The sequence below is a fragment of the Serpula lacrymans genome, assembly GCF_000218685.1.
Source record: "Serpula lacrymans var. lacrymans S7.9 unplaced genomic scaffold SERLAscaffold_2, whole genome shotgun sequence".
NCBI classification, from domain to species: Eukaryota; Fungi; Basidiomycota; class Agaricomycetes; order Boletales; family Serpulaceae; genus Serpula; species Serpula lacrymans.
Window position 1 is genome coordinate 3465452 of NW_006763291.1, and position 25517 is coordinate 3490968.

The 25517-nt window shown below is 46.1% G+C and overlaps 12 protein-coding genes across 12 annotated transcripts; 3 read left to right on the forward strand and 9 right to left on the reverse strand.

The window, feature by feature from the left end:
- Positions 1 to 170: 170 nt before the first annotated feature.
- On the reverse strand, positions 171 to 662 carry SERLADRAFT_458513 (uncharacterized protein; the record flags this gene model as incomplete). Its single annotated transcript, XM_007314219.1, is given in 2 exon segments — positions 171 to 610; positions 630 to 662. The coding sequence occupies 1 exon segment, from the start codon at positions 602 to 604 to the stop codon at positions 311 to 313; it is 294 nt and encodes a 97-aa protein (XP_007314281.1).
- A 137-nt stretch (positions 663 to 799) lies between these two features.
- SERLADRAFT_379729 (uncharacterized protein) lies at positions 800 to 1527 on the reverse strand (the record flags this gene model as incomplete). The annotated part of the gene is made up of 1 exon (XM_007314220.1): positions 800 to 1527. The coding sequence occupies one exon, from the start codon at positions 1315 to 1317 to the stop codon at positions 976 to 978; it is 342 nt and encodes a 113-aa protein (XP_007314282.1).
- A 377-nt stretch (positions 1528 to 1904) lies between these two features.
- SERLADRAFT_433969 (uncharacterized protein) lies at positions 1905 to 3879 on the forward strand (the record flags this gene model as incomplete). The annotated part of the gene is made up of 6 exons (XM_007314221.1): positions 1905 to 1956; positions 2014 to 2068; positions 2127 to 2158; positions 2217 to 2422; positions 2492 to 2790; positions 2847 to 3879. 6 exons carry the CDS (start codon positions 1905 to 1907, stop codon positions 3877 to 3879), a joined length of 1677 nt encoding a protein of 558 aa, XP_007314283.1.
- An 853-nt stretch (positions 3880 to 4732) lies between these two features.
- SERLADRAFT_433970 (uncharacterized protein) lies at positions 4733 to 5485 on the forward strand (the record flags this gene model as incomplete). The annotated part of the gene is made up of 1 exon (XM_007314222.1): positions 4733 to 5485. The coding sequence occupies one exon, from the start codon at positions 4733 to 4735 to the stop codon at positions 5483 to 5485; it is 753 nt and encodes a 250-aa protein (XP_007314284.1).
- Positions 5486 to 5590: 105 nt separating this feature from the next.
- Positions 5591 to 6197, reverse strand: SERLADRAFT_379731 (uncharacterized protein; the record flags this gene model as incomplete). The annotated part of the gene is made up of 4 exons (XM_007314223.1): positions 5591 to 5724; positions 5776 to 5904; positions 5955 to 6077; positions 6128 to 6197. The coding sequence occupies 4 exons, from the start codon at positions 6195 to 6197 to the stop codon at positions 5591 to 5593; spliced, it is 456 nt and encodes a 151-aa protein (XP_007314285.1).
- Positions 6198 to 6360: 163 nt separating this feature from the next.
- Positions 6361 to 7224, reverse strand: SERLADRAFT_458519 (uncharacterized protein; the record flags this gene model as incomplete). The annotated part of the gene is made up of 6 exons (XM_007314224.1): positions 6361 to 6391; positions 6462 to 6584; positions 6636 to 6767; positions 6817 to 6939; positions 6990 to 7112; positions 7162 to 7224. The coding sequence occupies 4 exons, from the start codon at positions 6884 to 6886 to the stop codon at positions 6387 to 6389; spliced, it is 330 nt and encodes a 109-aa protein (XP_007314286.1).
- Positions 7225 to 11014: 3790 nt separating this feature from the next.
- On the reverse strand, positions 11015 to 12629 carry SERLADRAFT_366014 (uncharacterized protein; the record flags this gene model as incomplete). The annotated part of the gene is made up of 10 exons (XM_007314225.1): positions 11015 to 11083; positions 11194 to 11341; positions 11395 to 11452; positions 11864 to 11892; positions 11961 to 12001; positions 12059 to 12111; positions 12167 to 12246; positions 12299 to 12462; positions 12514 to 12567; positions 12588 to 12629. The coding sequence occupies 10 exons, from the start codon at positions 12627 to 12629 to the stop codon at positions 11015 to 11017; spliced, it is 738 nt and encodes a 245-aa protein (XP_007314287.1).
- An 876-nt stretch (positions 12630 to 13505) lies between these two features.
- SERLADRAFT_413266 (uncharacterized protein) lies at positions 13506 to 16013 on the reverse strand (the record flags this gene model as incomplete). The annotated part of the gene is made up of 7 exons (XM_007314226.1): positions 13506 to 13790; positions 13850 to 13910; positions 13951 to 14628; positions 14848 to 15287; positions 15371 to 15620; positions 15850 to 15866; positions 15930 to 16013. 7 exons carry the CDS (start codon positions 16011 to 16013, stop codon positions 13563 to 13565), a joined length of 1758 nt encoding a protein of 585 aa, XP_007314288.1.
- Positions 16014 to 16315: 302 nt separating this feature from the next.
- SERLADRAFT_379735 (uncharacterized protein) lies at positions 16316 to 17515 on the reverse strand (the record flags this gene model as incomplete). Its single annotated transcript, XM_007314227.1, has 2 exons — positions 16316 to 16618; positions 16672 to 17515. The coding sequence occupies one exon, from the start codon at positions 17312 to 17314 to the stop codon at positions 16703 to 16705; it is 612 nt and encodes a 203-aa protein (XP_007314289.1).
- Positions 17516 to 17588: 73 nt separating this feature from the next.
- On the reverse strand, positions 17589 to 18347 carry SERLADRAFT_379739 (uncharacterized protein; the record flags this gene model as incomplete). The annotated part of the gene is made up of 3 exons (XM_007314228.1): positions 17589 to 17831; positions 17882 to 17997; positions 18053 to 18347. Coding segments are annotated over 2 exons (272 nt in total), but the record flags the coding sequence as incomplete, so codon positions are not given.
- A 61-nt stretch (positions 18348 to 18408) lies between these two features.
- SERLADRAFT_458528 (uncharacterized protein) lies at positions 18409 to 20398 on the forward strand (the record flags this gene model as incomplete). Its single annotated transcript, XM_007314229.1, has 4 exons — positions 18409 to 18924; positions 18984 to 19349; positions 19412 to 20018; positions 20088 to 20398. 4 exons carry the CDS (start codon positions 18521 to 18523, stop codon positions 20163 to 20165), a joined length of 1455 nt encoding a protein of 484 aa, XP_007314291.1.
- Positions 20399 to 20477: 79 nt separating this feature from the next.
- On the reverse strand, positions 20478 to 20866 carry SERLADRAFT_458529 (uncharacterized protein; the record flags this gene model as incomplete). The annotated part of the gene is made up of 1 exon (XM_007314230.1): positions 20478 to 20866. One exon carries the CDS (start codon positions 20796 to 20798, stop codon positions 20604 to 20606), a length of 195 nt encoding a protein of 64 aa, XP_007314292.1.
- Between the last annotated feature and the right edge of the window lie 4651 nt (positions 20867 to 25517).

Sequence of the window (25517 nt, forward strand, 5' to 3'; positions counted from 1 at the left end):
GAGAATGTATTCACGAAAATTGGAACGAAACCTTTGTGCTTTGCTTGTTGAGCAGTCGTCCGTCAAGTGGGGTGGACGAAAAGGATTGCTATGAAAGGCGCTGAAGACCAGCCTATGTGGTGCCTGGCATATTTTCCTCGCTCTCTTGTGTTACTTTGGATGCCATAGGAAATAGTGAGTTCCCTGTCTTTCCTTTAGTACTTTTATTGTGGCTTGCAAATAATACTTATTAGCTGCGTTTGGCTACTACTTGGGCTCTGTTTATAACGTTCTCGGTAACTCGTACAACTACCTCATGTCGCGATTGCCCTCAGTCTTCTCCAATGAGGTCCTTTAGCAAAAGACTGTGTGATGGTGCCATCCTTCTCAGTGAGTCAACCTGACTACGAACGATCGCGATGAACTCGAAGTAATTTTCTTTAGACAGGCGGAAGAAGTCATTCAGAACCTTGACTCCGACGTCCTCGAAGATAATCGAACTAAAGTTTGGACGTTCGAACGCGTAATTCTTCCTAACACTGCGAATGGGGTCAAGTTCGACGTCCGTGAGCGTCAGTGAGTGGAGCGAATCAACCTGCGCCACGACGTTGACTATGTTGTACATGGAGAAGCTAAGGTCCCCATTCCATGATGACGGTCGATAATGTGAAATGACAAGATATCGAAGGCACTTCGACACACCCAACCATGAAGACCTCGCTACACATAAATCACGAAAGCTTGGTCCACTGATCTTGAGCTCATAGAGATCAGGAGCTATGAAGGGCCAAGACTTGCGCTCTGCGACCTCAGCTTTCGTCGGTTTTATAGCGTCACCTCCGTTGTCAACTCTACAGTCGAGATGAAGGTTCGAGAGCTTCGACGCGACACCAAATAAATGCTTGACAAGGTATGGAAGAGAAGAGCTTTTATCAACGGAATACCTGATTGTTTTGCACCTCTTAATATGGAGAACAAGACACTTGGATCCTGCAGCTACACCAGCTTTCTCGAGTCCTGATGTGTCATCAGGTTCTCCTCCAGAGGTAACCCCCTCGCGCTGGTATCAATGATAGTGACGTCCAAAATGAGATCGCGTGACCACTCAAAATACGAGTGCGCATGGGTTGGCGACTGAAATGTTTCCGAGCCTACATGAGGAACGGCGATAATAACGACACGCGTCCAGAACTCTGGAACTGTCGACATGATTTCTCGCCATCTTGTGCATACTGCAGCAATTGCGTACGGAAAGAGAGTAGGTGTCATTAATTCGTCAATCCTAGTATCCTTCCATTGAGTTTCGTATACCTCTGGTCGAGGTTCGCTCGCAGGCATATGAAATCGCAACGTGCGAGAGGATTGGAACGCATGTTCGAATATCATTAGTAGAACATAGGTAGGCTGACAATGCAAATGCATGCAAATGCGCCCTCCAAGTGAACTGGCTTCGTGTCTGTTACGGTAGAAACATTGTAGGGAGAGAAAGGTGGGTGATAATATAGTAAGTAGTCGACCATACATACACACACCATTCGAGCAACTATCACTCCTGTTGTTATACAATGCGCACAGTTCATGCGCTCCAGGCTCAGCGTTGTTCGTCACGGTTTGCTAGATTTGAAGGGAAGTTCTGGACGCGTCGAAGTAACTTTGGAATGGAGCTGGTCACAGCGGAGTGACATAAATGTTACACATGTAATGCCGTGACAGTTTCACTCATCTCATCTAATCAGATAACAACCTCACGTGGTTCGGGACCGGCAGAAATGTTATCGCTGACTAAATCGCTCAAATAAATTTCTGGTAGAACTCATCTCAGACCAAAAGGCCTCAAGTTGGACCATCAAGAGGGCTATCGTCTCTCGGATCCTTATCTTTATTCTGCAACTTACACGATCTGTATTTGTGAATAGTTGGAAGCCATGGAATTTGTACCAGCACCCGCCGTGCATCGTGTATTATGCGCAGATTGCGGTAAGATCTGAATGATTCTACATATCGTCAACTTTACTGATCCGAGTTTGCTTAAAGGAACGCCTATCGTGCCCAATTCTGCTAATCTTTGTGTAGCATGCCTTAGGAACACGTAGGTACTTCATCTGTTAATCGCTGAGCCTAGTTTAAATTTTATACGAAACATATAGCGTCGATATAACGGAGGGAATCCCTAAACAATGTGCGTACGCTGAATCATGGTGATCCAAGTTTTATTGACGGTGATCGCGTCGAGATAGCATCTGTATCATTTTGCCGAAATTGCGAGCGCTTCCTATCTCCCCCACAATCATGGTCTCTCGCTCGACCAGAATCGCAAGAACTTCTTGCCATCTGTCTCAAAAAACTCAAAGGGTTGAACAAAGTTCGACTGACAGAGGCCCATTTTATCTGGACAGAGCCACATTCAAAGCGATTACGTGTATCTTTAACCGTACAAAAGGAGGTACGTGACCATAATATTCTTTGTTTGCAAGATGGCATCTCATCCAGATGGCGCGGTGTCATTTATCAGGTTTTAACCTCAACGATATTGGAGCAGGTATTTGAAATTGAATATCTCGTTCAACATGGTCAATGTCCAGATTGTGCCAAGCTTGCCGCAAAAAATACGTGGAAGGCACTCGTGCAGGTGCGACAAAAGGTTCCACACAAACGAACTTTTCTATTCCTGGAGCAACTGATCATCAAACACGGTGCCCAAAAAGACACTATCTCAGTAAAAGAGGTGAAGGATGGATTGGATTTCTTCTACAGTCAAAGAAACCACGCAATCAAGATGGTGGAGTTCTTGGCTGGAGTTGTGCCCGTACGGTACGTTTGTCTTCTCTTTTGTCGTTCTATGTACTAACTATCGTGTCTCGTTAAAGGTCAAAGGGATCAGAGCAACTTCTTTCGACCGATACTCATTCTGGCACTGCAAGCTACAAATTTACATATTCTGTGGAAATCGTTCCGGTTTGCAAGGACGATCTTGTGTGCATACCTTTAAAACAGGCACGTCAGCTGAGCAACATTAGTCCATTAACGATATGCACTCGTGTTGGCAGCTCATTCCAACTGCTCGACGTTTCTACCTTGCAAACATGCGAGATCTCAGCCCAGGTGTATTGGCGTGTTCCATTCGACTCTCTCGCCCAGGTGACAGATCTAGTCGAATTCACCATCCTGGATATCGAACCTTCAGGGTCTGTCAGAGGCAAGTGGGTCCTGGCTGACGCACAAGTAGCCATGTCCGGCGCGTTCCGTTCGAGTGGGACACACGCTGACGACGATGGCATGGACTACGAAAATTCCGCAATATCAAATCAGATATACCATACTCGCACACATCTTGGTGCCATTCTCCAGCCTGGTGATACTGCTTTGGGATATCACCTCAGCAACGCGAATTTCAATTCAGATGACTTCTCTTCACTGCCTTCATCTCGCATTCCTGATATTATCCTCGTGAAGAAGGCATACCCCAATCGTCGTAAGAAGAGCAAGGCGCGTAACTGGAAGCTCAGGAGTATCGCAAAGGAGGCTGGCGAAGAAGGTGAGACAGGTGGCGGTAGAGGTGTCGTTGGTCGGATGGGCGGACGGGACAACAAGAAAGTTGACGAGGATTATGAATTGTTCTTGAGGGATCTAGAGGAGGATCCAGAGATGCGTGGGGCGGTGAATCTTTACAAGGCAAAGGACGTGAAGATGCGAGAAGTAGGCAGTGGAGATAAGACGACGAGAAAGGGACAATATGGAATGGATGTGGATGAGGGTATGGATGCCCCATCGATGGGTGGGGATGACGAGGATAAGGAAGCTGGCGAAGAAGAGCCTGATTTCCCTGAAGTTAAGCTGGACGAGCTTTTGGAAGACTTTGATGATATGACTTTAGGAGACTCGGAAGATAAAGAAAATTAGACTGATTCGCAATAACCAGCTGGGACTTTTGCCCAGTACTATGTATTGGTAGTGGATGCCCCGCAGTCATAATACAAATATTCATCAGTCCGTTTTCCAAATTTAGCTGCCTCCCAAGTATACCTATCATGAGCGCTTATCGATCCAGAGATATGCTTATTTAGCTGATGGTGAAATGTTAATGTTGCTTTACATCGCGCATGAGATCGCTGCAAATGCACAAGTGCCTACTCATCCCTGACATCCTTTTGAGGATTTTTTACCATGCTCTCCATACTGAGCATCAGGGGACGAGCTTTAAAAAGTACATCAATGCTACTACGCCTGCTACACTCGTCAGACTTGCCAGGACTTGTCAATTCTTCAGCGACCTGGCGCTGGACGTCCTCTGGGCTGATCTAAATGACAAAACCGGATAAACCTGGTCTCTGCCAAAGCAGCCATTGTTCTCCTAGGAGCACAATTCTACTCCTAGGAGTCATTATACTGTAGCGAGTAGCACCTCTGACTATAAGTAGTGGGGGGTTTAGTATAGGAATACCTCAGTCGTTTCTATAGCCTCTCGGGCAGCGGCTGAGGTATGTTACATTACATTTATTAGAGATCACCTTGAACTAACATCTATTGTAGTTTCACTTAGGTAAATAATAAAGTCGTTTCTATAGCCTCTCGGGCAGCGGCTGAGTTTCACTTAGTTTTATTACTAAACAGCGTGGTACCACTAATCAAGTGTCTTCTGGAGGACCTTTGGAAACAAGATGGTGTATCTCTAGTAAGCCTATCTAGCCAAGTGTACACTGATTTAAAAAAAAATCAAGATTTTATTGTCGTGCTGCAGCACCTTCAAAGGCCCATGCTTCCGGAAGACTGGTCGATATTTCAACGATATACACGCCGTGTCCGGACATTCGAGTTCGATATCGGCGACTCGCGCGCACCAGACGTCTATCGGGCATTGAGCTTCCTTCCAACCTCTTCTCCCTTGTTTCCCCACCTGCAACGGGTTATCGTTCGTGGTAGTGATAACAGTAAAATCTCGGATGAAGTGCTTCACTTTGTTTGCTTGCTGTTTGGACAAAAACTCGTTCATATCGACCTAGGGATGGAACGTGCTGAACCACCACAACTGTCTCTTTTTATGAACTTAGGAAACACGTGCCCCTTTATTAAAACTGCATCCTTTGGGCTCATCGCTGACTCGCCAAGTGCGGTGGATGCCCTTTCAGGGGCAGTATGCTGCTGGGACCATTTGGAAGAACTGAATTGCAACTTCTTAAACGAGAAAGCCATATGTCACCTTGCGGGTTTAAACTCCTTGAGGTCTCTCACTTTTCGTGTCCCTTCTTCCCAAATGGCTACATACCAGGGCTTCGATTATCCAGACGATAAGCCGATGCTTTCAAATCTCCAAGTGCTTGACCTACGGTTCGGAAATTCATTGCCTGTTTGTGCCACTTTCATCTCCATCATCCGCTCAGTGCCCCAACGAATTCACCTATCGTTCAACATCCTGAACCCCCCTCATCTATGCAAGATATTTTCTGTCCGACTCAAACCTTCTGCAAATGTACCCCTAGTCGAAATGTTTGCATTAGATATAGGATGACTATATAGGATGATGGGAACAAAATGTTGGGGACTAAGGCCGGCGATGTCGATCTACTGGAACTATAGGTGAATCATATACCATTGTGGCAGGAGACACTAAACATCAGGAACTTTTCTTCTGCGAAAAAGCTTCGAGTGCCCTTTGAGCTACTTTCCTTACATCTGAATAGTCATCAAATAACATGCTTTGAAGATCGACCATGTATCCAAAGTCCATCATTTTTCTTCGGCATTCATCTGTTGAAGTATTAGCTATGCAAACTAGTGTGAGAGGTTCAAAAGACCAACTAGTACCATTGGATACCAAAGCTTCGATTGCCTCCACAGCAGCCTCTCTTACTTCCTCATCTTCATCGTCAAACATGTTCTGAAAATCAATCAAATATCCAGATTCTAGCACCTTGCTCAGGTATTTCTCTGTTGATGCGTTAGCTCTGCAGAAGACTATAAGCAAGGGAATTGTTTACTGCATTGTATAACTTTGATAACAGCTATTACAGATGTTTTACGTATGATCCAAAAACGATCACGGAACATCTTCTGCAGATCAGCTAAGTACCCAGATCCTATTAATTTGTTCAGGCATTGCTCTGTTACGTAGTTAACCACCACAAATTCCGCGAGCATAACGATGGCGTACCATGTCCCGCAAAGGATAACATAGCATTCGCAAATTGACGTCGTAGATCATCGTCGTCGTCGATAAGCATTTTCTGCAGATCGGGAAGATATCCAGCTTCCAAGATGTTCCATGCACAGTCCGCTGTCAAGTTGTCAGCTTAACCGGAAGACAAAAATGATAGCTGCCTTACGCTGCTCCACTAATCTCGTAAAAATTCTAACACACTCCTTTTTTGATCTAATCGTTACCGAGAATTATGCGCAAAGAAGCGAACGGTTTAATGCTTGTTTTGATCGTATTTTCTTTTATAGAATGAACTTCATCGTGTAGTACCGCACAAGTTGAGACCTACCATTTTTTACAAAGATTATGATTGCATCTATAGATGCCTGTTGTACATCTGAGTCATCATCCCCAGCCATTGTTAGGTGGATATTCAGAAATCCAGCATCCAACAGCTTGTCTCGGGACCCCTCTATCCCATATATCAGTTATTCCGAATAGGCAGTTTTATAGAATGCCTTACTAATGTCCCGTGCTAAATTTGTGATAGTTTTTGCACATCCTTCTCTCAGCTGCCATAAGTCATGACCAGATAACATTCGAAGCGAATTCAGGACTTTGGCTTCAGATGTCTTGCTTCGGAATATCTTTTTTTCTGCTTGTTTGTCAGCGTATTTAAGCGATACATACTGATGATACCCTACCACTTTTCCCCAATGCTACAATTCCATCCATGGATGCTTGTCGCACATCCAGATCATGATCCTCTACCATTATCAGAAGCTTGTCCAAAAATCCAGAGTCCAGTAGCCTGTCTCGGAATTCCTCTACTCACCCCTCAGTTATACAGAATGGCCAAACGTAATAATTATCTCACTATATTGTGCTAGGTCGGCGATCGTCTTTGCGCACCCCACTCTAATTTGAAATGAGTCGTGATTTTATGAGTCTCGGAGTGAATCCAGTATTTTGGTTTCAAGTGTCTTGTTTTGGAATTGGTCTGCCAACTAGTCAACTGTGAGGAATCACACAAGCTGATGGGGGCGCACCAGTTTTCGCGAGAGCTACAACGGCATCTATGGATGCTTTTTGAACATCTACAACATCATCCCTTATTACCATTTCCAGGAGTTTGTCCAGAAATCCATATAGCCCATCTTGGAACTCCTCTGCCCATCACTTAGTTATACTGAAAGGCGCATTGTAATATTTGCCTTACTATACTGTGCAATATCAGCGACCACTTTAGCGCATCCTTCCCTTGTCTCCCACGCGTTATCGCTGGACAGTCCTCGGAGGAATCAAAGACGCTTTGAATCATCTGTTTTCTGCATTTATCTGTTGGATGCGTTAGCACTGGTAAATGCTGCGAGTAATGACACTACCGTGTTTTGCAAACGCTCCGAAGGCCTGAAGTGAAGCTACTCGTACGAACGGAACATTATCTTGGAGCATTTTATGAAAATCGGCCAAATATCCATCATTCAGCAACTGGATACAACATTTCTCTATCCACTCATCAGCTGCGTCACAATCCATAAGCTAAATGATATAATACCGTCACTTGCGACTTCGAGAATCGTTTTTATGGTTGCTTCTCGCACACTCCAACTGCTATCGCAGAGCAGATTCTGGAGGACAGCCAAATACCCATGTTCTAATAATTTGTTCTGACATCTAGCTGTTCACTATTAGTATATACTCACAGTATTGAGCCTAGAAGATAGCATACTGTGCTTTGCCAAGACTGCGATAGCCTTTACACTTTCCCGCCGCACATCATAGTCATTGTCGCCAAGCATTTTCCGAAGATCAGGAAGAAATCCAACTATCAAGTTGCTTTGTTCATTGTTTCCTGTCATTTTATTAGCCATAATAAAAGGCAAGCTCTCTGATGCCTTACCACGTTGCGCCAGATGTGCAAAAGCTTTAATAGATGCAGTGTTTAACTCCCAATTATCACTATCAAACAATGTGCGTAAGGCATTCAGAGGTCCTTTGGCCGTGAGGTTGCTCGAGCTGTGGTCTGCAGAATACTTAGTCGATTGGATAACATCAGCCGTCTAAGGCTTACCGTGCTGTAAAAACTTTGTGATGGCATCCACAGATTCAGCCACATCATCGCCATCATCATTAAGCATCTTCCGTATTCCACCCCAATATCCAGCTTCTTTCAATAGCTCACGTTCGTTTTCCTCTGTGTGTTCGTCAAGTACTGAGGACTATAAGACAAAAAGTGAGTTACCATTGGTATATTGCCCTAAAGTCACGATAACGTTAGCAGTTTCGTCCTGCAGAATGGCAGACGGCGTGGATAAACTGACCGTGTTTCACAAAGGCTGTGTTAGCGGCCAGAGATGCTTTCCGTACATCGTCATCATCGTCATCAAACATTCTCTGGATATCAGTCAGATATCCAGCTTTCAGCATCTCCTGTTGAAGATATCCTGTCCTCCCATCAGTACTGAGGAACGGAAAACAGAAGATGCTTTACCATTCTGTACTAGAATTTCAACAACCTCAACAGCTACTATTCTTCGACGCCATTCCTCGTCATTGAATAATTTTTGAACTGAAGTAAGGAATCTATCTAGAGCTATCTTGTTTGAGATATCTTCTGTTGGCTTGTCAGTGCGTACCGAATGGCACGACATGAGTATGACCTACCATGTTGCACAAAGGCCTTGATAGCTTTGAGAGGTGCTTCTCTCACACCCTGCTGTTTAGGGTCTTCCGCCATTTCTAGTAGACCTTCCAGAATTTTATTGTCCAGCATCTTGTGCCTGCACGCGTCTGGCCGTTTCATCAACACCACTGAACGTCACAATATAATGAAGCTGTACCATGCTGTGCTAAAGCTGTGATAGCATTCACTGATGCTTGTTGTACATCTGATTCATGATCTTTAAGCATCTCCTGGAGAACGCCGAGAAATCCGACATCCAGCACGCGGTTCTGGCAAACCCCTGTTAGTTCTATCAGTGGAACCGAACGACACGACGTAAGAAATGTCATGCCATCTTGCGCTAAATATGTAGTTATTTTAGCAGCTAATACTTTCGTCTCCCAATTTTGGATGCTCGATATTTTGAGAGCCTCCAAGAATTCAATTTCAGCCATACTGCTTCGATATTTACCTGTTGAACATGTTACTCGTATTAAATATATAATATGTCAGATGACTTACTATGCTCTGCCAAGGCTGCGATTGCCTTTAGGATCAGTGTCAGTGACACAACTTGATTATCACTGCTGTGAGTCGTAAGCATTTCCTGAAGAGTAGCAAGTACATTGCATTCTATCATTTTCTCCCCACAGGTACCTGTGGATCATCAGTCATGCCAAATTTGAGCTGTGTTTAGTATTATCATACCATCCTGTGCGAAGGCAAGTACCGCGTTCAAAAATGATCTCTGTACATCTGTATTTCTATCCCCAAACATCTTGTTGAATTCGGTCCAACACTGCTGCTGCAATGAGAAATGGTTTCGGCATTCCTCTGCGAGGTGTGTGAGCATTGCAGTAATCTAGAGAAGGATGTCATGCATACTGTACTTCATCAATCTAGGAAAAACTCCCAGTACAGCTTTTTGAAGCTCTGCATCTTTACTTGAACGGATGCCCAGTAGCAAATGTAAGATACCGCCGTCAATTTTGGTGCTAAAATTTTCTGCCTGGTGGTTAGTTTCGAGCATCTCAAATAAGTATTGCAGGATACCTATACCAGCCAAAGCCGGCATTGCAGCGATGACTGCGAGTTGTAATCCTTTGTTTATCTCTTGATGTTCCAGAATCTCCCGCAGATCGGAGTGCCATTTGTCACCAAATAGCTTAGGATCATCTAGAACTGTAGTCGATTAACATCCAGAGACATATTTCCAGAACATGAAATAAACTAACAGTCACTGGCAAAGACCATCGCAAACCTTCCAGCAACTCGAACAACGGTGCCTTCACCTTTGGCCCCCTTGCTTAATTCAGACAACGCGGTACGGGTTGCAGGAGACATAAGTCTGATTATTAGCATCGTTATGAACGGTCAGAAACAAGCATATCAATACTTCTTTTTCCACAGCCAAGTTTCACGTAGCTGAGCGTATAAGTTGAGCAGTTTCAGATTAAATTGTTCGTTTCCTTCTTTAAGGCACTTTATCAAAAGAGAAGGTAAATCTTTTATTCCGCAGAGTCTGTCGCGGCCATCTTCTAGATAAAGCGTAAATCCCAAGCATAGCTTCAAAATTGGAACCTTAAGGATGGACTTACTAGAGGATATTATCATCTTCAGACGGTGATACCAAAGATCTTGATGGTTAGTGCTTCCTTGCAGATTCATGACCACATCCTCAGCCTTAGAATAATCAAAAATGTCCATCTCCAATATATCCTCCCATTCTAACATCCAAGAAAGATCTTCCTCTTTGCCGGTTTTCTTATGCTGGGCTATTCCAGCTAAATCTCGAATTGTTGGCCTGGACTTTGATTTAGCTTTTGGCTTATATCCTTGGCAAAAAGCAACCGAAGCGTGTATTTTTTGACCAGGCTGAATCTGACGGCCAACCCCTCTATGCCAACTTTGATATAATTCTGCTTCAGTAGACGATTTGGAAAGAAAGACATAAGCTTACCGCCAAGTGGGTGTTTCCTCGTCTTTATAAGCTAACCTCTTGAGTGGGAGCCATTTTAAAATGTGCCACACGCCCTTTAGTGACTCACGCACTTCACCCAGCTTATCCCAGTTCCATTCCACAATTGTATCGTCCATGTCTAGCTGTAGACCAGCTGATATTGCTTCGTAAGACATCCATATTGAAGAAGGGCTTCGACTTTTCATGTTGGAGTTCTCGATATTACCTCCGCCACTAAGCAGGTCGATAATAGTACGACTATACCGGCAAGAAATGCTCACATGTCTGAGTGTGTCCCACTAAACCAGACTTCCTTGACTTTTGGGGCGAGTTTCACATCGTTTTCCTTGCGATCTCCTTGTGTAGGCTATGATTTTGACTATTGAGCAAGCCTGTAAACCTGAAAAAAGTATCCTTCGGGCTCACAGTACGCGGCTCCTTCGAATTACTTGGCACCATGACACCTCCTCGTGCATATTCCGGTAAAAATTTCACTCGGCGTTCATCCAAAGCCAGGGCGTGGCGGAAATAGCAAATGTGGTCTAGTGTAATCGTAAATGGCAGATTTTTCTCTCTGACAATACCAATAGATGAGACGGTGTCCCTAAAAAAAGATTATGTAAGGCATACTGTGAAGTTTATGATTGGATGACGAACCACACGCCAACAAAATGAACCTTCACATTTTTTCTCGAGAATGTTCTCCTGAAGCGACCTGCCAAAGTAGAGGGATCATTTCCTTCCTGCTCGGTTTGCTGTTCTAACTCCGGCTTCGCTGAATCCCGAGGACCTTCTGTTAGCGCGGCACTTAATGGCGAGCGGTTGTTCTTTGGGAGCGCCTCTTTCTTTGTACTGCTTACATGCCCTCTGACATGCTCGTCTCCCTGCCCAGGATCCCCTTCCTTGATCGGTAACTCAGAAGTGCCATCCCCCTGTGGTTCGCTTTTGCTAGCTTGACCGCTATTGGTATGTGGGTCTTTTTCTTGCTTTGTACCGTCCCCTGCTTCTTTCTCTAGCTCGCCAACTTGCCCCGACTTCTTCTTCATAAACTGGCAAAAGCGATGTAGAAGCTCTGCAAAAACCCCTTCTTCCCGATCACCCTGGGGCTGGGGATCGGGAAGGCCACTTTTAGGATTTGCATATAGCTCATAAGCACTATGAAATAGAGAGTATGTAGAGAGTGTGAATAACTCGCACGAAAAGGTATTGATTTTTCCACGTACAATGGAATTTGTTCTTCATTTCCCTTATGGATCAAGCCAACCTGCAAGGTTTATGGCGACTTGGGTTACAATTCTGAAGGATAGAACGATACACAAACCTTCTCAATCATGCCTGCAAGAACACGAACTTGATACGCGCCTCGAGAGAAACCTTCATAATTTTGTTTTGAGACACTCCATATATAATGTTGATGCAATCTTCTTACCAAATAGATAAATGACATCACCTGGTTCATAATCGGCTACGAGCCAGCGGTATGCATTCATGACGATCTGCTCGAAGTTCCTATAGTAGGATAGTTAAATTTGAAGTTGCAGTACATATAAAATTCACAAACCAAGCAATTGCAAGATCAATTTTGTGGTCCAGGACCTGACCCAAGTATCGAAGTGATTTCCAAGAAGGCTCTGCAAATGTACCGATCCCACTATTGTAGTAAGTTAGCTGGTTGTCTTTTGGGTCTTTGCAAACTTGGCTGTATATCTCAATGACATTTGTGTTCTAAAGCTCACAAATAAGAAGATGCTATACTTCACGGGGATAACGAGCTACCTTTTGTCCGAATTGGTTAGATGTACCATCGATACACACCACTAGTTTTCTTCCCTTTTTCTTGAGGCAGTCACATTTCTGACTTGGGCTATGGTTCCACGATCAAGGAAAGACATAAGCCTCAACCTCTTAGACGCGAGACGATCACGTACATTGGTTGTTCAGGCGATGTCATGAATGAAAGCCAACAGGGGAAACGGTTCGACGTGTTACTAGTGTTGTACTGCTGATGGAGGGGAAACAACAGAGATGATAGGTAAGGTAAGGGAAACGAAAGGCGCCATAATATAGTATGCACCTCATGCGCGTGGTTCGGGGTCCGTCGAAGTCGAGGCCATTATGGTATGTCTGCGAATCTATGACCAAATCTCGAGTCCCAAGCGCCTCTGATGGAGTTGGCAATGGCAATCCAAGGAGAGGCCAATTGCTGAAGCTCACAGGTAGGTGGTGATTCAACTTGCATACTGATATGATAGGGCAATTTATTGTTCCTTAGCTGAGATTTTGACTATAATGAGGAAATATTATAATAGAGTATTGTGGAAGCACCCTGACCAGTGATATAAGCCATTTCTGGATTTTGTGAGCGTTAAGTATGGCTAACTTGAAAGAAGATCATGATTCCTTTGAACGCTGGTCGCCACACGTGACGTGTGTCTTTCAATCCCGCGGCATATTTGGAGTCTGTACTATCAAACTGCGCCACATATCCAGCTAAGCCTAACAGGACACTTTTTCCGTTTGAGTGGTGCCGCCAGCCAGTGACCAAGATCAATGACCGACGACTTGGAGAGGCGCGTAGCTATTGATAGTCTTATCGCTGCTGTAAGCTGTAAATTCATCCTTTTGCTGACGCGGGGCCCAGGTCAATGGATCCGATCAGAAGCGCACAACTACTGAAAGTTCTATCATTGCTGTAAACTCATACCCCTTGCGCCGTTTGTGGAAAGTACGCCCAGGCAGTGTATAAGGGAAGATGGATGTATAAATATGTCCAGTGCGGTCATCGTAGAGGCTCATAGTGTTATTGACATTCTTTGACGAGGAGATCAATACCAAGTATTATGTTCCTTCTCATCTTGATTAACTCGCAGAGTCTGCTGCCATACAGCAAGAAGATTATGGTCTTGCGATGTCGAGGGGATCAGAGCCAGATTGTCATGGTATAAAATGCAGAAGACGGGGCGCAACATTGATAGAAGAACGAAGAAAAACGACCATGCAGCAGAAAGGTAAATGTCCTTGCGATTGAACCAGTGATCGGGAAAGAGTTGCACCTATATAACACTTAATCCATAAATATTATTTTCTTACATGACAGAAACAAAAAGCTAACCTTGCAGTTCGAGACAACTGCTTCAGGAACTATACCGCCTGCGAGGCTTTTTCGCAGAATTCTTGGTGATTTCATCCATCATGTGCACTGCAGCTACACACTTCTCGCCTGGTTCTTTTATGTCTGCAAAAATGGACAATAGACTCAGCACGTCTATCCATCTAGTGCGCTGCTCGTGGCCTTCCTCGAGACCACGTATTGAGAACCAGGAGAAGATCGACCGGACTCGAGGAAGAACGATGGATATGATGACTGCGAAGTACACATAATCGGTGGCACCAATTTTAGAGTCGCCTAGTTGCAGTTCGGTTAGTTTGCTGTTGAGAGGTCCTTGCATTGACAAGGGAAATTTCGGACTAATGCCCTCCACGACGATGACCAAACCGAGCTCCTCCAGTTCTGGGCAGAGTCGCAATAGGGTGACGAAACCGTTGGTAGTGACTTTTGAATGACCTCTACACCCATGCTTCGCATTGAGTGACAGTTTTTGCAACTTGGGCCACGCTGTTACCACCTCTTTCAACGTCTCATCGTCCATTGAAATCGGGAAACTCGTGTCTATCTTGATTTCGCGTAAACGATGGAAGGTAGGAAGAACTTTCAGTATCCCGAAATTGATGACAGTTTCTTGGATGCGGTCGTGATATGTATCCCATGCGGCGTTTTCCACTATGCAGAGCCCTTCGATGGTATCTCGTGAACTCGCAAAGCTATCTAGTGTAGACAGCAAACGCTGTAAGACGTGCAGTTCGAACCTTCCATTAGGGAAGACACGGAAACTGACGGGACATGATGACAAGCACCTGAGCAATGAGATGCAGCAGTCCAAACAGGATCTTCCGATGGGATACAACGTGAGGTGCCGAAGGCTTGGAAAGATAGTATGCTGCGACGAAAAGTTGGGGTGAAAATCAAGCGAGTTCACTCTAAACGTCAAACTCTGCAACGACTGCAGACGGGCGAGATGGACCAAGGCATCCTCACTGAGAATGTCGCACGATATCTCCTTGAGATGATCCCATCCACAAATCACGTTCATCAGCACATTCAGAAGAGATCTCGCCGCGTGACCACTGGCGTCTGACTGTGACGGCTTGAGATGAATAGATGTCAATGCGGGACACGTAGCGTTGAGAGAGTTGAAAAATGCCAAGCTTCGATTTTTGTCTTTTGCTTCGAGAAGAAATTCGAGTTTGAGCCCAAGGAGCTGCGGCCCGAGAAATGGACGCAAAACATGCTGCCATGCTCGTATTCGAAAGAAGACACCTAGGTACTTGAGCTTTGGAAATGGTAAAGGCTTCATTGGCCCAAAACCAGCCATGATGAGGGTTAAAGCGCCAACGCCAGAGTGACAGTCGTGTAGTTCTAATCTCTTGACACGACCGGCATATTTTAGAAAGATATCCCAGTCCGTTGGGCACATCAGCCTTAGGAAAGTCTGTGCGCAATATTATCAAAAAATGAGTGGTGCCAATTAGCTCAAGAGCCATGTCCTACAATCTATTATAGACTCAAACATACCAATTTTCCATAAACCTCTCCCACTAGATCTTTCGGAAGACATCGAACCAATGGGCTAAAGTCATCCAATTCACCATAAAGAACATCCAAAGCAAGATCGCTGAATGAGCGACACGTCTGGGCAAGGGCACTGAGCATGTGTTGCGTTTTGGGCAGCTTTCTACTATCAATTGTCGGGTGAAAGGAATGGGGCTCGGAGTCGACTTCCTGGGCAAAGATGTTAGATTGGATTTCACGTATGAGGAGACACCTATGCATGATTTCGTCGACGAGATGAGTTTTTGTGAGGTTAGTTGAAGACTTTGCGATAGTGACTACACGACTGAAGTCTATAACTTGGGGTGTGTAGATGCATATGGGTATCGCATCGATCCATGCGGACGCCTCATGTTTAGGTAGGCCAATGGGCACAACGTACAAAATTTGATCGAAGACTTGTTATATCGATGCCGATATTATAATGAAATTGAGAAACGCACGTATAAGCCTGTTCGGTCTGTATGAGAAATTGTCATAATTATGCATTAAAATTGAATATTCTCCAGCAGAAACGTCTCACCGGCAAATGGCTGAGCACTGTGAATGCCCACTGGAGCTTGGAACCTCGCTGCTTCTTGTAGTCATGATCATCATTATGGGGCATGTCCGAAGATCAATCATGATCGAAGAGTAAGCGCTAGGCAGGCGTTTCTGCCAGTGGTCAGCTCAGAGAAAACCGCGAGCAACATATGACTTGAAACAAAAAATAAGCCAGCAGCAGACATTGACTACCTCATTCTGACACGCTTTCTCAATCCCACGAAAAACGAGGCAATCAGAGGTGCCAAGTCATGTATATGGTTATTGTGACTCACGTGGAATGCAAGAGGAAAACCTGAAGTTCTTACTGTGCATGTACTTCACTTGCCCGAGGGGCATCATCTCAACATCCTCGTGAGTACGGAATGAAAAGGACGGTTGTATTGCAAGATGGATGAAAAGGGGATCCTTGGTGGCAAGCTTGATAGTATCAATAATATCCTGAGGCGAGTGTCAGAATATACAATGAGCACATGAGAAGAACAAACTGTGACTGCAGATATCGTATAAATAAAGTCTGTGACGATGAGCCCGAGAAGAAAGTCTGTTCCTCGGAAGAAGGACAACAACAGTAGGTACATAAATGGGAAGATGTGGGGTACGTAGGACAGCATAAAAATATGTTTTTATATATTCAACGTTCAGTAGGGTCTAATGAACATGATATACCTAGCAAGGATTGAGTTTTATATTTAAAAAAATGTAATGATACAAGCACTTACAAGCCCATAAAACACCAAAGACACGACCACGTCACAAAGCGTGTGGTGTATCATCAGCAAGCCCATCCCTGGGATCCACTTCGTTCTTAAGAGGCGAACGGTGAAGCCAGTTCTTCGATGTAGCAGCAGTCATCGAGCCTCCTGCAGCTGCATTCGACTCTGCTAGCGGACTCGGCTTGATCGGCTGCCGGGAAGGCGAAGGCGGTGTAGATGATGGTATAAGCCCCGCAGCCTCTAACAGCTGGGACTGAGAATCAGCTGACCAGGACCTTGAATGTAAACCCGAATGCAACGAATCTCCAGACGGCTCCCGCATAGACGACGAAAGCGAATATTGCGAGTAATGGATACCCTCGGTGGCAGCAGACGGGCCCATCACGTCGTCGACTATCCTACTCAAGTCTGAGTAATTGGCACCGTGGTCGCTCAAGGGGTCTACTAGACGGCTGCGGTCGCCTGGGGGAGGCCAAACTTCTTCGTGGAATACAGACCCAGACTCTGATCCTCTTGCACGCAGCAGGATGGACGGAGTGCTGCTATTTTGGTTCTGCCCTGCTGCAAGGGAGCGAGAGCTCATGTGCGGGATTGATGGGTCCCAGGGTGTTTCGTAATCTGAATACCTTCCGGGAGGTGGCCTGGACATATGGACGTCCTCGAGGTCCTCGCCATCGAGGAGTGTGGCTCTAGAGTGTTTTTGCCTCCTGTAGGCAGCTATCGTATCGATAAATCCGAGTCGCTTGAACTCTTTGCGTCTGCGATAGAAAAGAAAGGAAAGGGCGAGGATGAGGAGAAGAGCACCCCCGGTGGCACTTCCTGCGATGATTGCACTGCGTTCATTTGAGGAGAGAGAAGTTGGTGGTGCACTGCTAAGAGTTGTTGGGGAGACAAGTGAGGATGATGTAACTCCGTTTATTACTGTGTAAGAAGTCGAATAAGACTGGGGTAAAGAAGAGGTAGGCTGAGAAGTGGAAGAAGTGTTAGTTGGTGAGGTAGATGACGATGGCGGGGGTGAAGAAGAAGGTGAAGAAGAAGACGAGGAGGAGGTATTAGTTGGTGAAACGGAAGACGTCGGAGTGCTAGTTGGAGTAGAAGATGGAGTACTCGCGGAAGAGCTTGACGAAGGAGGAGACGAAGAGGGAGATAAGGAAGTTGGGGTGGACCTATCAAGATATTAAGCTACGACTGTAGTGGATCGAGATAAGGGACATACGAGGGCTGCGTCGACGAAGGAGAGCTGATCACGCTGTCAGACGTAGGCTGGACATAAGTAGATGATGTCTGGCCATCTCCAGTTCCTGATGTCGAGGTGGCAGTGGTGTAGCCTCCCTGTGCTTGATTGAGTGATAGAACTACTAGAGTAATATAATGCAAATTTTCACACCTGAGTGCTCGAAGGCGGTGGGTCCACTGAAGACGTCGGTGCACTTGGTTGAACTGCAGAGCCTGTGCTGGAAGTGGAATCACCAGTACCAGAGGCAGAGGCAGAAGAGGCTTCTGAAGCGTTGCCAGCCTGTCTTGGGAAATGCGAACCAGAAAGGATCCCTGGGTGGGCACTGGGGTCGGAGAAATACATACTGCACTCTGCTCACACGACAAACCAGCGAAAAACACAACAGCAACCACGATAAAAGGAATATGAAGGAGGAATGAGAAAAAAGATGCAAGGCAGTGGACGGCAAGCGATAGCCGCTGCCAGTGGTGGGCGCTATTACAGCCACTAACACTCTAGCACACACGCTCATGCCTTCATGATCAGTAGCCGCAACTAAATCTTCGCGCAGCACTCTCTCCTGACACTAATATCACCTCTTCCTTTCTTACCTTCACATACCTTTCTTTGCCGTCAGTTATGGATTCATGGCGGAGATTAACGAGAAAAATGTTTGGTGCGCGAAATGTATCAGGGGACTATGAGTTACTCGCAGGAGATACCTCACATCGTACTGGCACGTCTCCATCTACCTTTTCAAACAGCAGTACTCGACGTCGATCATGGCGCAGCATTTTCCGTGCTTGCATTCAAAAGTTTACTATTCGTCGCTTGCTCATCGCCATCGCCCTCATCCCCGTCGTCCTCGTAATAGCCATCCTCTGGCCAGGTATCCCACCAAGCTACGACGATATCCGCCTCTATGAGAGACGTCTCCCACAACATGACCTGTCACTATCCTCACAGGCCAATCCACCAAACAGGTACCTGCGTTTCCCTGGTCATTTATGGGGCCACGGCTTCAACAATATTCTCCAAGAAATGTACGCTTTCGTCGTCTTGTCTTTCATCGTTCTGTTGCTGACTGTGCTGCGCTGCGCAGTATCTTGATGTCCTATCTAGCATCCATCTCAAACATGTCTTTCGTCTTCGAGGATTATACCTGGTCACATACTCCATTTCCCTATACCATCTATGATTTTGCCTTACGTCCTACTCATGTGCCTATAAATGCCTTTATATCAGGTCCACCCGCTGGCGGACCCACTCTAGGCCCTAGAGCCATCAGTGCTGAATTTTGGGAGAAAGTATGCCCAAACAAGGAAAAAAAGCGCGTCATAAGCTCTGAGTACGCACCCAACGATGCAGATGGCATCGTGATGATAGACTGGTGGCACAAGGAATTGGTTGCCACCAATGATACCTGCGTAGAGGTAGACTCGACATCTCACGATGTTTTCGATAGATTGTACGGATTCTTTCAGGTATCCCTTCTCCCTGTTTAGTTCGTTATTGATCAGTGTTATCTAGTTTCTTTGGAGGCCCACGTTTACTGTCCCTTTGGCCAGAATTATCTTCTTCGCCCATTCTTACGAATTTCTCGTGGTCACCGCTCGTACTATCTGCCATTGCTCGCAACTTCGCGCTTCTTCGCCCTAGCACCCCAGAAAGCCTATATGACTTCTCTTCATCAACTACTTTCAAGGGCATGGTGGCTGTTCACTTGCGAAGGGGAGATTACCAGCGGCACTGCCCCAACTTGGCTCTATGGGGCGCTCTCTACATGGGCATGAACGAGCATCCGTCGCTACCTGACAGATTCGACCCAAGTCCCTATTCCGACGCGCCGCACAAAGTTTTGGAGGGATACTATCTCGAGCACTGTTACCCATCCACCAGTCAAATTGTCGCAAGATTACATGAAGTGCGCAAGGAGCACCCCAATCTCCACCGTGTATATCTCCTCTCGAACGGGTGGGCGTGGTGGCTGGACGAGTTGAAGCTGGCGCTGGAAGAGGACGGGTGGGACGAGCTAATTAGTAGCTTGGATATACACCTTGATGCGGAGCAATTTTACGTCTCGATGGCGGTGGACATGGCCGTTGCTGAGAAAGCCGAAGTGTTCGTTGGGAATGGCGTAAGTTTTGATCACCCCAAAAATTCTCGACACACATCATCATGTTCTAACTCGGTGTTCTATTTGCAGTTCTCTAGCCTTACATCTAACGTGGTGATGCTGAGAATGGCGAAAGATTTGGACCCCTCTACCAATCGGTTCCTGTGAGTACCAACGAGAGGGATGGCATACATAATGCATGCGGCGGAGGTGAGAGAGGGAGGGAGGCAAGAATTTTTTATAGATAATTTCTAGTGGACTGATTTCTACATCTGATTGCTACGTTTACATTATTACCCCCCATCGTCAGTGCGTCTGTCAATGTATATTACTGGTGTGAAACCACTGAGAATTTTGTCATACAGATTCTGCCCAAACTCAAATAATAGAGACAAAGGAGACTAAACTATTTGCCTGAATATTGATTGTGGCGATGTGTAGGTGAATATCAGCCCCCAGACTCTGTTCCACCCGTAAAAGGGCTCAGGCGCTTCTTGAACATAGTACTCCGTTCAAGTCGGCTCGACGGCAACTCATTCCGTAACAGCCAACCCATGTCCCGACGGCACGGCATACTCAACTATCTATACTCCGCTTTAAGTCCGCCTACGCATGTCTTTTTCTCTTGCCAGAGGTCTGTTGAAAAGAGCTGATGCAGCCTTCCAGAACGGTAGACTTATTAAAGGGTCCATTCTCGCGCTCGATTACGTTAGGAGGGCAAGGCAGGTCGGGTGAGCGGGACCGTAAGTAACGATAGCTGAGGTGAGGCGGTGATGGCACATTGAACTTAACCTTGACCATTGAGCTTTGCTTAGAACATCCATCAGTCTCCGATTCCCAACCTCAAATCTGATATCCTATCAAAGGCGCAACGTATCTACATGCTATCTCGGGCCACGACCCACATGACCCTCAAGTGCTACACCATCGTCACCACTAGCTTCTTCCAGGCTGTTTCTCTGAAGAATAGTCTTCTTAGAGTGCTACACCCACAGGAACCTTAGCACACTTCTAACGACATGACACTGACAGTTTCTTCATGAAGGCTCGCAAGGAAATTAACTTGGGAACCCGGGCTCAGCTTTGTAATATGCGAGCTGTGATTGGATGCAGCTACATAGACGCAATGATCAGATGATACTGAACAGGGCCGTAAAGGGACTTGCACGCAACTCGAGAGGACACTGTACCGCAAAGCTGGACCTATCACGCCATCACCGGCGCACGTAGTCTATCCGATCCAACAAACTGGCATCTACAACCATCGATCATGATCCCCACCAGATGTCAGTGGCACCTCCCTCCCTCCGCAAATATCCGGTATTGTGGAGAAGAGAAGCCATAATCATGTCAAGTCTGTAGCTGGGCGCTGGACGATCCATACAAGGCAATGAACAGGATGGATCAAAGGAAGAGCCACAACTTTACGGCATTGGCAGTCCTGGCTTATCCACTAACGTTTTCAGTTACCGGGCTATGGATATGGAAAAGAGCATCGAGGCTTGGACGGCTCTGGTTTTACTTATCTTTTGCTGGCAGGCTGCCGACTAGACGCCATAGTACTACAGCAGGATAAACCTCCTTTCGATACCATCCATACGGGAAATGGCGATCCACAGTTCAGGTTACGGAGTAAAAATATCACACCCCCGGCCTTTATACAAGCATGCAAGCAAGCACGAATATGACATGACAAGCCTTACTGCAAGAGGAAGCGTCTGAAAACCGACTGGATCACAAGTCAATTTGCACGCGAATATATGTCTGGGAATCCTTCAGGGCCCTTTGGTCACTCGTCAGGTCTTAGGCAATGCAACGCGCAAGGTGTGCACGCGGGATATAATGATGTCAAGTCGTGCTGATTGAACGGTTGGTTTGAAATGACGGCACTGACAAAGCTTTTCCAAGAAATTCTGCCTCAAGCAGGCTCTTACCTCCATCGCGGAAAAAAAAAAGGGCGACGTTCACGCATGTTATCTCAAGCTACGACCGCATGATCAAGTCTACTTCATCGCTGGCGCGACTAGGTTATTTCAGGTCGTTTCGTCATCTTGGTAGTCTGCACCAACCACAGGCACAGTACCACACTTCTGGCTTCTGGTGACACTTTTCATGAAGCTCGCTGGAAATTAACTTGGGAACCCGCATTCAACTTTCCAATGCGCGCGATGCTATTGGGTGGAGGTGGTATAGGCTCAATGATCATATGATGCTAATGAACGACGCCGCAAGGAAGCCACACGCAAGTCGAGAGGATACCACAAAACTGGACCTATCATACTATCATATATCACTACGTACGTAGTCTATCGGATCCAAAACACCGGGACGTACAAGCATCGATCATGATCCCCACCAACTGTCAGTGGCTTCAGGCAGATATCCGAGATTGTGAAGAAGAAGAAGCTAGGACCACCTTCAAGTTTCAAGCCGGGCGCTAGTTGACCGTGTCAGGGGTGAAGAGGATGGATCAAAGGAAGATCCACGGAATCACGACATTGGCACCGGTGGCTATCCAGCCACGTTCAATTACCGGACTGAGCAAGACTTTCACTGCACGGTCTAGTCTTTTATCTCTGCCGATTAGAGTCCCTGTTTATCCCAGAAAGCCCTACCCCGCTTTCGATACTGTCTATACTGGCAATGCCGATCCATAGTTCAGGTTTAGGTCCCAAACGTGGAGTAAGAACGTAAAAATGTCACGGCCCCGGGCCTTTCTGCAGGCATGAGCCCGAACGTGACTTCGTGAACCTCCGAAGGTTATAATGAGAGATAGGTCAGTTTATTTTGACGCAGATTCAGTATGACGAAAATTGGATGATTCTGTAATTATTTTCAGGAGCGGTTGAGGCTGGAAGCAAAGGTTCATATCTGAAGTGTCTTGATAAGTGCAATGAATCACCGGAGGCCGTCAGAGCAATGTCAGTGTCGCAGAACCGGAGCGAACCCATCAGTAAATGAGAAATGTCAGGGTGCTTCTGCTGGAAACCGTTGGATCCAAATGGTTTCTGCAGCTTGCTTCTTCGCGCGGTCGTCCGCCCTTTCAGCTTTTCACATACTCCATCTCAAGTTTCTACAAGTGTGCGACCCAAAACGTCGTAGAACGCGCTCATGCTACTCCTTCAAGTCAAATGACTGTCAATGGCATCTTCCCCCTAATGACTCCTGTTACGTATTGCCCTTGCATCCTAGTGGTCAGATAACTTCAATCACATATACATCAAGGCTCAGGTAATGCGTTCCCTAAATGTCATAGGACTGATGTTCTTTTTCAAGTGAGAAGGGCGGACTACTCCGTCCGTGAATAATTTTCTGTCATGTGTTTTTGTGGCATGCTATTCTTGATTTTTAAACACAATGTTCGGCCCTGCACGGCACTTTCCAGTGTGCGGAATGTTGTTCATCGAAAGGGCTCGTCAACCATAGGGTCGTGGACTGGAGTGAGAGGTGCCAAGTCTGTAATGCTTTTGCGATGACGGACTTCACCAAAACTGCCCGCTCAATAGCGCTCACTGTTATTCTGTAGTCTGTGCAATTCGTAAAAGATTCACGGAAGTACCATTCTCTGATTTTTCGATCGCTTGCATAGTGCTTAGAACTGTAACTAGTATACAGAATATAATAGAGTTGAGGGTGGAGACGTGTGGGCCGTCCCCTTACAAGCATTTGGGGAAAAAAATTGGCATCAAATTTGTCAATTCATCTTCAAATTCATCTCAAAAATATCTGGCAGAGTGCGACTGCCGACAAATTTAAATCGAGAGCGGGAGAATTCACACCAATGCCAAAGCTTGAAATAATAGAGCTAAGTACAGCGAGGAATAGTGCACCAGGAAACAGTAAGCCAGTATTTGATGATGTGAATAAATATTAATATTATAGCGTACTTTATTAGAAGAGCCCCTTCTCGCCATGTCGTGTTGCATATTTAACCCTGTTCCACGCGGGCGCGCGCGGGGGGGGGACTTGGCACCGTCGCAGTAGCTCGGGGCTACTACGAAGAAGAAAATTAGCAGTTGTTCACAACGTAAAGCACGGTGGAGGACTGGGGCTTTCGAGGACAATTGTCAATAAATTCTGGAAACATGCCAACAATGAATACACGACATGCCAGCTCACGACGTGCCAGCTCGCTACCTAGGGGCGGCCTAGATCGTAGAGCCCCATAACCCCTGCTCATAATCACGTACAAGCCGAGACAGGATCAGATAGTCACTAGTCACTTGCTGCGCGCACAAGAAAAGGTGTCTGTGTGAAAGTGTGTAAGCAAGGTACCGAAGCTCAGTTAACGGCAACGTCACAACGAACAATGGGCACGTAGCTTGACTTCCAGAAACGAAACGTTGGTCCCGCGGGTTTCCTGAATTTGTGGTCACCGAGATGTTTTTATAACAGCTTTACGTTATGCCCAGTGTTGCTCTCATCCTCTGGTGTCCAAAGAGTACGCGCTATTGACGATGAACTACATTAAAATTTTACTGAAGGGATAGCCTGTCAACGGCCCCCATGAGAGTCGTAACATAAAATTTGAAAAGATACCTCGGTGATTTAGATACACGCATCATGCAACCAAATACATACTGAATGCTAAGATCACTTAACCCCGGTAGCGACATCATACACCCAGAGTATGAATGCACCGCCTGTGGGTCTGTGTTGATTCGAGGGCTGAGCCAGTTGCCGTGTACTGATGTTCATACAGCAGCAATCCCACTGTGCGGGATCCGTCACCGCAAGACTTAGATCGCCGTACATGATGCGTGATACGTCGATAGTGTGCTGTGTCACAGCGGAATAGATCAACGACTCGTGCCAACGCTGCAGCAATACCTATGTTAAAAGTTGAGGACACGAGGTGTCGCAATATCTTCAGAAGCATGCTTTGCAATGTAATGGCATCACACCCTTCTGGATATCAGTGCTGTCACCAGTTCTATCAAATATCCTGGAAGCCGACAATTTAGCCATGATCTGCAGCCTAGAAAAAAAACATACTTCTCACCTTGCTTCTCACACTACCATTTGCTAGCTAACATTAGTTCCTCTGCTGAAATCTAGTAGACGGAGACGGAAGTACCTTATACCAGACGGCAGTTGCAAGCTACACGGTAGCTGTTACTCCTTGGTAGACAAGTGCGGAAGTTTCATATGAGCCCTTTCGTGTAGAAGTCGCAGTTACGTTGGTAGACGAAAGAAAGGAAACTCGTACATGTTTGAAGTTCAGCAGGCCTGGTAGGACTAGACGGCCCCGCTTGCATCCGCGAGTGGCGGAGGGACGGCTACTTGACTACGGCCGCCGGTCTTGTAAAATACATGTATTTATTGGTGGGCGTATTGGCTGCACGATATTGTCGACTCGAACCAGGGTCACGATCGATCGTAAATACTTCTCTGCCTCGTTGTTGACTCGCAGATGAGGTGATCCGGAGTTCTGCGCCAATGTAACATAAGAAATGGCATCAGCATTGAGACGTACTATAATCATCAGCCCACACCAAAACTCAAGCTTATGCGTGGAGC